Source organism: Ranitomeya variabilis, chromosome 6, assembly GCF_051348905.1.
Source record: "Ranitomeya variabilis isolate aRanVar5 chromosome 6, aRanVar5.hap1, whole genome shotgun sequence".
Classification (NCBI taxonomy): domain Eukaryota; kingdom Metazoa; phylum Chordata; class Amphibia; order Anura; family Dendrobatidae; genus Ranitomeya; species Ranitomeya variabilis.
In genome coordinates this window covers 274211628-274223828 of record NC_135237.1, presented here as the reverse complement: position 1 = coordinate 274223828, position 12201 = coordinate 274211628, and the positions used below count along the sequence as shown (strand labels likewise).

Genomic DNA, 12201 nt, shown 5'->3' with positions numbered 1-12201 from the left:
TTTCTTGGGTGAGTGCCGCATCTGTTACATTTTGGTTACAATTTGAAAGTTCTACTCTCGTTTACAAACGCTGAGCACCTCCCTATATGCATTAACTGCTACTGGTCCAGCTGTGAGTTTCATATGCTTCCCTATCGCACGACAAATGAAGATTCCTTACCTGGTGCCGCTCTATTCTGAATCTTAGACTTTACCCAATAAAAATAATCAATGTAAATCAAAATGAATATCCCATGGAGGTCTTTATTTGAAATGATACTCAAAATCAAAGTGGAATATCAAATTACATGCTGATTTAAGTTCAGTGGAAATGTCTGAAGACAAGGAAATGATGCTCAGTAGTGTGTGTGGCCTCCACGTGCCTGTATGAACTCCCTACAGCCCCTGGGCATGCTCCTGATGAGGCGGCACATGTTCTCCTGAGGGATCTTCTCCCAGGCCTGGATAAAAGGATCAGTCAACTCCTGGACATTCTGTGGTGCAACATGGCATTGGTGTATGGTGCGTGACATGATGTCCCAGATGTGTTTGAATTAATTCAGGTCTGTGGAACAGGCGGGCCAGTCCATTGCATCAATTCCTTCATCTTGCAGGAACCTTCTGACACACTCCAGCCACATGAGGCCTAGTATTGTCATGCATCAGAAGAACCCCAAGGCCCAGTGCACCTGCATATGATATCACAAGGGGTCTGAGGATCTCATCTCTGTACTTAATGGCAGTCAGGCTACCTCTGGCGAGCACATGGAGGGCTGTCAGCCCTCCAAAGGAATGCCTCTCCACATCATTACTGACCCACTGCCAATCCAGTCATGCCCGAGGATGTTGCAGGCTGCAGATCGCTCTCCACGGCGTTTCAAGACTCACATCTGTCACGTGTTCAGTGTGAACCTGCTCTCATCTGTGAAGAGCACAGGCGCCAATGTCGAATTTACGAATCTTGGTGTTTTCTGGCAAATGTCAATCATGCTGCACAGTGTTGGACTGTAAGCACAACACCCATTTGTGGACGCCGAGCCCTCATACCATCCTCATGGAGTCTGTTTCTGACAGTTTCAGCAGACACAGGGATGTTAGTGGCCTGCTGGAGGTCATTTGGCAGGGCTCTGTCACTGCTCCTCCTGGTCCTTTTTACATGAAGGAAGAAGTAGCGGTCCAGCTTCTGGGTTATTGCGCTCATACGGTCTCATCGATGTCTCCTGGTGTACTGGCCTGTCTCCTGGTATCTGCTACATGCTCTGGAGACCTGTGCTGACAGACACAGCTACTCTTCTTCCCACAGCTCGCATTGATGTGCCATCCTGGATGAGCTGCACTACCTGAGCAACATCTGTGGGTTGTAGACACCACCTCATGCTACTGTACAGTACCTCTAGGGGTGAGAGCAATGACAAAATGCAAAAGGGACTAAAACCATAGCCAAAAAGGATGAGAACAGAGAAATGGTCTGTGGTCACCCCCCTGTAGAACCACTCCTTTATAGTAGTTGTCATGCTATTTGCCTATCATTTCTACCTGTTGTGTGTTCCATTTTCACAACAGCAGGAGAAATTGATTCACATTCAATGTTGCTTCGTAACTGGTCAGGTTGATTTCACAGAAGTGTGACTGACTTGAAGTTACATTGCATTTAAGTGCTCCTTTTATTTTTTGAGCAGTGTATAAAGAGCTTGGCATTCAGAGAACTGGGAGATCTGCAGCAGATAAACCAGTGATTTTTTCAAAATGACAGCATGCAATCACACTAAGTGATTCATAACTGGAATCAGGGTCTTTGCCCACACATCAAGCTTCGCTCAGATGGGTTGGCATCAGTTGAGATAGATGGACAGATTTCCTGTCAGTCTTTTTTGCATTCAGAGAGCAGACCAGCTAATTTGTGTATCCCGCCATCGCCACTGATTAGCAGCTTACTCACAGTGCAGTGTTCAGTCAGCTGCCAGTCAGATGTGTGGGCGGGGGTATAACCAAAGTAGACGCCTCAGCACTGCTACATCTATATTAGTCAAAACAGGGATTCTATAAAAACTACACCGAGCAGCCCAGTAAGTGATGCATCTCTGCAATCAGGCTGTCTTGCCCCATGTTATGCTGCTCTCAGCTGACGTAGAAATAACCTTATGATTGATTCTCTTTAAAAAGGGTTGGCTTGATGTAGCCCTTATTTTTGTTTTTTGGATAAAAGCTGGTACATCAATCAGCTGCCCACTGCATGTCTAGCTTCTCTTCTAGCAACTTATGATCAACTGCAGTCATTGGGGAAAGTTGACTTTGAATGGACTTTTCTCATGCCTAACGAAGCGACTCTATTGTAGCTTATTGATGGGGGCCTTTATGGGGGACCTCTATTGATGCTGATCATTTGCTCTGACAGGATATGGACAAGATGTGTCTACAGTACATAGCATCTTACTACATACATTTCTTGCTATGCAGTCATATTTACCTCTCCCTGTATAGAGATATAGACAATTTCTTAGACGTGTGTGTGTGTATATATATGTATATATATATATAATACATATATACTTCACAAAAAAAGGCAGCACTCCATTTTCTTTGAGATAATGTGCAGGAATTTATTAAACCCACATCTCCGTGCGACGTTTCGGCTCTGAATGAGCCTTTCTCAAGGCTTGAGAAAGGCTCATTCGGAGCCGAAATGTCGCACGGAGATGTGGGTTTAATAAATTCCTGCACATTATCTCAAAGAAAATGGAGTGCTGCCTTTTTTTGTGAAGTATATGGACTGTCAGCAATGAGTGGACAGGATGTCTGGGGGCTCTGCACCCGAAGATAAGTAAAAGATTTGCGCTGTTCCATCGTGTGTGTGTGTGTGTATGTGTGTGTATATATGTATATGTATATGTATATATATATATGTATATGTATATGTATATATATATATATATATATATATATATATATATATATATATATATGAGATATATATATATATATGAGATATATATATATATATATATATATATATATATATATATATATAGAGAGAGAGATATAGAGAGATATATATATATATATATATATAGAGAGAGAGATATAGAGAGATATATATATAGAGAGATATAGAGAGATATAGAGAGATATATATATATATATATATATAGAGATATAGAGAGATATATATATAGATATCTATAGATAGATAGATATAGATAGATAGAGATATAGATAGATAGAGATATAGATAGATAGATAGATATATAGATATATAGATATAGATAGATATATATATATAGATAGATATATATATATATAGATATATAGATATATATATAGATATATATATAGATATATATAGTCAGGTGTGTCAGTAAAATAGGTGATAATCATCTGGTTTTGGAAGGCTGTTTCATGCCACATGTCATACAGCATGGCAAAGCAAAAGGTAGTTGTACTGCATCAGCAATCTATCCCAGGCAAAGATGTGCTGTCCAAGAGCATTGGAATAAGGACCAAGAAATGGGCAATGTTGATGACTGCAAACACTGTGGTTGGCCAACGAAGCTTTTTACAGCAGATGTGATGCACGTCATGTTTACTTGCCTTTGAAATCGAAAGATGTCTAGCAGTGCCATCAGCTCACAACTACCCACAACCAGTTGGACCCAGCTAGACCCATCTACTGTTCAGATAAGTAAGGCCTGTAGTGGTTTTCATAGGATTACTGCCAAAAAGCCATACTTTTGACATGGAAACGAGGCCAATCAATTCAACTGTGAATGAAAACATAGGAACTGGGTTGTCGAAAATTGTGAGTAGATGCTCTGAGCTGAAAAATGTGATATATTTGGCTGTAACAGAAGAGAGCTTGTTCACCAAGGGAACAGTTCAGCTTTAGGCCGCAGTGGAACATGTTGCAAGTTCCTTGCGAGTTTTTGGCTGCACTTCAGCAAATAGTGTTGGGTATTTAGTGAATATTATTTGTGCCCTCAATTTTGAGAAATACCAACCAACAAGCCATCAGACAATGCCATCTTGGAGATTCTGAAATGTGTTTTTCAGCAGGACTATGACCCGAAACACAGACCATTTTATTATGACCTATTGTGTGAAGAAGAACAAAGCGTTCTGGAAGTAATATGGCCCCTAAAGAGTCCTAATCTCCTCATCGAGTCTGTGTGGGATTACATGAAGAAACAGGATTTACGTAAGCCTACATTCACAGAAGATCTGTGGTTCCTTCTCCAAAATGTTTGGAGCAACCTCACTGTTGAGTTCCTTCAGCCAAGGGTGCATGGGAATTGATGCTGTTTTGAAGGCAAAGGGTGGTCACACCAGAGAATGGTCCAATTTAGATTTCTCTTATGTTCATTCACTTCACATTTTGTTAATTGATGAAAAATAAATTAACATGCCTATATGTATGTGACATTCAGTTATTGCCTTGAGGTTTTTCAGCTGGATAAAATGATTTTTTTCTCTTCTGGAGTTCTGCCATCTTCTTCATGTTTGTGTGTGACGGAGCTCTTGAACCTTTTGCTACAATTGTGTGCAAATAACAGAACAGTATACCAAACTGTATAGTGTCTGTGTGTAGTTTTTCACCCTAGGCTAGATATACAATATTTATTTAACAAATAAAGGTAATCATGCGGGCCTTTCTCAGGTTCCAGACTGCAGTATTCATCTCTCAGTGATAAAAGGACAAAAAAGTTTCTGCTTCCTTTGTTTTTATTAATTTTATCAATGCAAACGAAGGGGTTGAGCTAACTACAGTAGATGTGGGGTAATTTTATCTTAATCTGAGCATTCTGCAGATGCGTTAAATGTAGTATACAGCATTTTAACTATATGAAAGACAGCAATTATAATTTATCATGTTTTAACATAATTTTGCAATTCTGAAAACCGCAGATTTTATAAGGAATCCTTTACCAGGCTTTTGCTACCCCCATCTGAGAGCAGCATTATATAGGGACAGACACTTCTTCCAGCAATGTACTAGGCTGTTTGCTGCAAATTTGATAAAATCTGCTTCATCTCCTGAAGATCTACCAGTTCTCTAAATGGTGAGCTCAGTATAACCCCCCACACCACTGATTCACAGCTTTCTGCCTATGCACAGTGTACTCAGAGTTCATAAATATCTAGAACTAAATGGCAACAGATTTACCATTGGTGCTCTCCTGCTGGTTAAGACAGTCATTTCATACATCGCTGGAATCAGGGTCTCTTAGGTGGCAAAAGCCTGGTGACAGGTTCTCTTTAATGTAAGTTGTGTTGTATGAAATGTGTAATTGATTTCTGGCACTGATATGCATTCTTTGTTTGCTCCCGCTCAGCGTGCTATTGTGGTGGCAACTCTCGTGATGTGTTATGTGGAACAGACAAAGATAACTATGATGGCTTTGGGAACTTCTCCTGCCAGAAGCTCTGTGGCAAGTAAGTGTCATCGCTTATGGGACTGATCGTTCTTAATGTTAAAAATACTAACAGACTAGTTATGATGTATCACACCTATCACCGCTGTCTAGTTATCACTTTTATTGCTTTTCACCACAGTTGAAAACACGAACTTACTGTATATTTGCAGTCCACTTATTTTAGTTCCTACAAACCTTATTTTACTATTGGATCTATATGATAGTATACTTAAAGGAGTTTTCCCACGAACAAAGTACATTTTAATAGGTCTTGGAATAATAATTTCCACAATTGGATGTGTTAAATCAAATATTCCTGTGCTGAGATAATCTTATCAATATATCCTTGCTGTGTACTGTGTAATGGCCGTGTCACATTTATAAGATTATCTCAGCACAGGAACATTTTATTTAAACACATTATATTGTGCTAAACAAAAGGAGCAGGCAATTGAATTTCAGCTGCTGATCCTTATGTCCCCCACAGTCTGGGTGGGGGCAGAGAAGTCTAGAAGCCCCCATACACATTATATAGTTGCCTGCTGCTGCTTAAATTTGCAGGTTCAGACAACTTTTATCTGATCGGTTGAACACACCCATATACAACAGTCTGCGGGGCTTCCTGAAATTGTCCGATTTGGTCGGATTTGCTCTAATGCATGTATTTTCTTTTTTTTTATTTTTTGCACATAATTAGGCATTGTATCTGTAATAGTTTTGTTTCTGACAAACCTGCACTCTTTAAAGAGTATCTCAAAAACTGAGGGGTTATTTGTTTTTGTTTTTTTTTACATTTTATAACTTACAGCTTGTGAGCTAGGTGACCGCCAACCTCTGCAATGACTGGTTTCCTAGGCAAGGAGCATACGCTTGCAAGCTATTTGCTAGCTAGATTGCTGGATCTGGCCAGTCTCAGTCCCCGTTTGCTCCTCCAATACTGTAGAGTACACGTCAAACTCAAATCTGGCCCTCAGGGTAAGTATATGTCCCCCCTGCCCGTGATCACACTTTCACCTGGTATAGCACTTTCAACTATATCTGAATCCTGGATGCCGATACATTTGAAAGCAATGATGGAGCGTCATCTGACGTTCTATCTCCCATAATTCCCACTCTGCGTCTTACATCTCAGCGCAGCGGGCGTAATGACGTCCTTACAACGTGCCTGCTGTACCGAGATTTGCAGACGATATGAAGAGACTGGAGCAGTTGGAACGGGCGGAGGTGAATTTTGTTTTGTAATATGAGGCATGTCATACTGTATGGTGCACTGTGTGGGCCCTTTACACTGTATGAAGCAATTTTTGTGCCCATTATACTGTATGGAGCGCTATATGGGGCCATTATGCTTCATGGACCACTGTGTTGCCATTATATTGTGTGGAAGGCAATGCAGGGCCCTATTATACTGTATAGAGCATTATGTGGGGCCAATTATACTGTATGGAGCACTATGTGGGGCCCATTATTCTGTTTGGAACACTATGTGGGGCCCATTATTCTGTATGGAGCACTATGTGGGGCCCATTATTCTGTATGGAGCACTATGTGGGGCCCATTATACTGTATGGAGCACTATGTGGGGCCCATTATACTGGATGGAGGGCTGTGTTGGGATTATATTTGGAGAATCATACTGTGAGGTCACCATTCTTGAAGGGATTGAGGGAGGGGGCTACAGTAGGGTCATCATACAGTCCGTGTTTAAGAATTCATTGTAATGGCAGCATACTGAGTTTGGTGGCACTATTGTTGCCATCATACTTTATCTGTATTATTTAAGTTTTTTTAGCCTTTGTTATTACATATTTAAATTACCATATATACTCGAGCATAAGCCGAGGCACATAATTTTGCAACGAAATACTGGGTAAGCTTATTGACTTGAGTATAAACCGGGTATGCACTGTCCCGTCATCCCCATCCTGGTATGCATGGCTCCCCCGTCTTGTCATTGTATGCTTGCTCTCCTGTCCCGGTCATGGTATGCATGGCTCTCCCGTCCCTGTTATTGTATGCATGGCTCTCTCGCCCTGTCATTGTATGCATGGCTCTCCCGTCCCTGTCATCGTATGCTTGGCTCTCTCGTCCCTGTCATTGTATGCTTAGCTCTCCCGTCCCTGTCATTGTATGCATGGCTCTCCCGTCCCTGTCATTGTATGCTTGGCTCTCCCGTCCCTGTCATTGTATGCATGGCTCTCCCGTCCCTGTCATTGTATGCATGGCTCTCCCGTCCCTGTCATTGTATGCTTGGCTCCCCCGTCCCTGTCATTGTATGCTTGGCTCTCTCGTCCCTGTCATTGTATGCATGATTCCTGTGCCGTCGGTGGCACTGCATCTTGTTGGTTCCGACGCCATCAGCTCTGTCGTCTGGCTGAGCGATCACGTGACCCCGCTCATTAAGGTAATGAATATGTACTCCACGCTTTTGGGAGTGGAGAGACGTGCATATGCATTACCTTAATGAGCGAGGCCATGTGATCGCTCGGCACAGGAAGAGCTGCTGGCACCAGAACAAAGGAGATGCAGTGCCACCGAGGGCGCGCCGGAAGCCGAGTAGGATATGTGCTGGAAGCCGGTGGCCGCAGCTGGCACTGTGCTATTACAGCAGCAGCACAGGCTTTAGCCACAGCCGCCGGCTCCTGCCACTGTGACCCGCTGCTCCGCTGCTCCCCCGCCCGGCCCTCTGGGACAATTGACTCGTGTATAAGCAGAGGAGGGCGTTTTCAGCACAAAAAATGTGCTGAAGTACTCGGCTTATACACGAGTATATACGGTAGGCCATTGGGCCATATGCTTTTTACTGTTTCTTGTATAATATATATTATTTTTCAAGATTTTATTCTAAAACCTATTCAAATGTAGTTTATTCGTGGGACAACACCTTTAAGTTTCAGTCATATTTGATAAGGGAAAAACATCCTCAATTGTAGACTTTTTTTTTTAAATACGGTAAATATCAAGGTTGGCCCGCGAGTTTGTCCAAGCTTTTAATTTTGGCCCTCTGGATTAGAGTTTGACATCCCTGCTGTAGAGGAAAAGCTGCCTCTGCTTGTAGCCTGGGAGAACATACAGGTAAACCCGGCTCAAACATCAAACTGTCAATCTTCCGGAGCGCACCGACCCCGGCAAGGAGTAATAAGGGAGGTAGAGGAGCAATGCACTCCTATCGAAAAAACAAAGTATATGGGCTTTCTCTAGATAACTCTTAACCGCTTTCATCTCTAGCAAGTGCCAAATGTTCTATATCCATGTAGTAGTAGATTTTTCATAACGAATCTCTCATTGAATCCGTTCGTAGAATTTCATGTACAGGGTACAATATGTAAATTTAAGAAGGGGCGATAATTTGAAATTAGATAGTAGGGTGGGGAATTTATAAGCTATTCGCCACATTTTAAAATGTAGGGGCATAAAATAGTGTGAGTTTTAATGATTGTACAGGATAAAAAATTCATAACGTGTTTTATTTCTAGGAAATTAAATTGTGGAAAACATGGTTGTACGGAGGTCTGCCATCCACAGCCTTGCCAGCCTTGCCCGCGACTTCCCCAGATTGTGCGTTTCTGCCCCTGTGGACAGACTCCATTAAGTAAATTACTGGAGTTGGGTTGTGTCGACAGAAAAACCTGCACTGATCCGATACCATCCTGTGGGAAGACCTGTGGAAAACCTCTGCCTTGTGGTTCTCATGGTAATCTAACCCACTTTTATGTATGTTCTCTGGCAAATGGAGCATACAGATATCATTTACACTCGTTCCAAATTATTATGCAAATGATAGTTTTCTCTGATTTTCCTAAATGGTCGATGCAAATGAATTCAATGAATAAGGTTCTAATCATCAACCATTAGTGTATGAATCAAATTTTATTGGACAAACCTCCTAATGATAAGTATTTAAAAAAAAAAAAACTGAGATCTCAAAATGCTCTGTTTTTGAATTTGCAGCATGAATAGGTCACATTTACTGAAATCTAAAGCTTTTTCAATCAAAAACATCTTAAAAAGGCAAAGTTACATGTTAACATTGAACTAGTGGGTTTTAGATACTTTCCTCTTGTATTTCTTTGCAGAATATCAGGATAGCCTCCCGTAGCTGCTCTTTTGATGTGAACTGCCTCCCACCCTCATAGATCTTTTACTTGAGGATACGTGAAGGGTTCTCCATAGGGTTGAGGTCAGGGGAAGATGGTGTCCACTGTCCACCCATTAGTTTATCTCCTTTTATGCCCATAGCAGTCAATGACTCAGAGGTATTCTTTGCAGCATGAGATGGTGCATTGTCACGCATGAGAATAATTTTATTACGGATGGCACAGTTTATCTTTTTGCACTATTGAAGAAAGTGGTCAGTTAGAAACTCTATATACTTTGCCAAGGTAATTTCCACACCTTCAGGGACCCTAAAGGGGCATACATACCAGTTCTCTCCCCATGATTCCAGCCCAAAACATGACTCCACCACCTACTTTCTGACTTTGCAGCCTTGTAGGAACATGGGGCCATCCACCAACCAGTCAATTCTCCATCCATCAGGACCATCCATGGTTGTACTGCACTCAACAGTAAACAAGACTGGTTTCTAAATGAGTCTTCATGTGTGTCTGGACCCACTGCAACAGTTTGCTTATGATCACTGATTAGGGGTGGCCAAATAGTAGGTTTATGCACAATTCCAAGCATCTGGAAGATCCTACATCCTGAGGTTTGTGGTTTTAGCAGCTGCTCTCTTAATTTTGATGAATTTGTGTAGTAGAAACCTTATGTTTTCGTGAAATATCTATTGTTTTTCATTTCCATATTTCTGAAACCTGTGGCCTGCTTAATAATGTAGAACATCCTGCTAAAGTAAATTTTCCTCTAATTGGCCCACCTGGCAAACTAATTATCACAGGTATTTGAGATTGATTTCGGTGATCCGGAGAGCCCTGAGACACCATACCATTCAGGAGTTTGTTTGAAAAACAAAAAAATTACATTTTTATGACACTTAAATCAAGTTTGCATAATAATGTGCAATGCAGTGTATTCAGCACTTGTCTCACACATTTTATCTAAATGTTAGGATATACCTTCTAGTTTCTCATAAGTTAACAGTTCATACTTGGCCATTGGCCCCTTCTTTCTACCATAGGTTGGCATTGACACTGTGTATATAAAAAGTGATTTACAGTACATCCTCTTAGGGAGGATGTGATAAAATCGTCTCATTTTTAGTGTCTGAACATATATTTATAAACTTTACCGAGACAAATGGGTATGGTAATTTAGTAAGCATTTTGGCCAATCGCCTTTACTGATCTTTAGTAGTGTAGATGAGGCCAACTTACGGCTGATTCGACAGTTGGAGCAAGCTGGTAAATTCTATGATTAAAGGGAACCTGTCACCAGTTTTTTTTCATGTACGAAACAATACCTCCACCTTCCTCAGTGCCTGTGCTGCATTCCAGAAAGTTTGTATATTATGTCCTAACTTCCCTGTGTTTTATTTTTGGGGATATACTTTATTCTGGCAGCAGGGAACAAAATAATATGGGCGTAATGGTTCCTGTAGGCAGGAGTTGAAAAGATGTGGTAGCTCATGCGCTTTTGGGTTCTGCCCGCAGTAGGGCCAAGCGAAGAGCTCCTGCGCGAGCCAGCAATGTCCCTGTGCAGGCGTGAGATTTAGTTTGGATATGTGGGTGAAGCAGGATTAGTCATCCACATCAATCGCAGCGAGAGGAGCGGCGTTTAGCAGGGGAGAGGAGGGGCAAGTACCGCTGCAATGATGCCCATTGGACCACCCCGCTCAAATTTTCATACCTCGCTGGGGCACTTCAAAAGGTTTTTGTTAGGGATATACAAGAAAGTCAGGATGTAATCTACTTCTTTCTGCAATGCAGCACAGGTGCTGAGGGAAGGTTCTGATATTTGTGCATCAATGAAAAAACTAAGATGCATAAAAGACATTGAGGAAAGTTACTGGAAAAATAACCCTCAGTGCAAAATGTATTGTAAAATAATTGATCTTTTGTTAACACAGAGCATTTTGAACCATTTTCATTTTGAGAAATGTACCATATTTTTTGGATTAGAAGATGCATTTTTTTCCCCAAAATTTGGGAGGAAAATGGGGGTGCGTCTTATGATCTGAAGGTAGCTTACTGTGGTTCTGAGGGGGTCACAGGAGGCAGGAGTGGGACGATTCTCCAGGCCTTGGGCTCTCATAAGATGTTGATATCGATGAGCAGAGTCCCCTGTCTTGTAGATTTCTCTGCAACGTGCTTTGGGAAAATGCACATGCGCCGTTTTGAGGTCTCGGGAAACAGCGGCTCACCACAAGAAAATCATTACAGGAAAGGGGACTCTGCTCAACATCTTACGAGGGCCCGCAGCATCACCCCACTCCTTCCTTCGCCATCCTCCTGAAGCAGCAACCTTGCCTCCTGTGACCCCACTCCACCACAGCTGCACCGCAGATGAGCAACCATTAAAAGGGAATGTAAGACGCACCACCATTTCATTTAAAAAAAATAATAATAATGTTTTTCCCATTTTCCACCCCAAAATTTGGGGTGCATCTTATAGTCCGCAAATGCTGTATTTATTTTAGTCACTTTTATATAGTGCCATTCTATTCCATAGCACTTTACAGACCTCAACCTCAGTGTCCCCATTGGGCTTACAATCTAAATTCCCTACTAGTATGTCTTTGGCTTGTGCGTGGAACCCATGTAAAATAAACTCCTTACAGATGTGGTTCTTGGTGGGATTTTAATCCAGGATCCCACCCTGCAAGTCTCTGTGCTTACTGGTAAGCCACTGTGCTGTC

The 12201-nt window shown here is 41.7% G+C and overlaps 1 protein-coding gene across 1 annotated transcript in view; it reads left to right on the top strand.

Annotated features, from left to right (window-relative positions):
• Positions 1-12201, top strand: part of NFX1 (nuclear transcription factor, X-box binding 1) — a 102882-nt gene that overhangs the window by 54850 nt on the left and 35831 nt on the right. Inside the window, exons 8-9 of the mRNA XM_077269679.1 lie at positions 5307-5406; positions 8864-9081. Coding sequence (XP_077125794.1) covers positions 5307-5406; positions 8864-9081 — 318 coding nt within the window. The remainder of the gene's footprint in view (positions 1-5306; positions 5407-8863; positions 9082-12201) is intronic.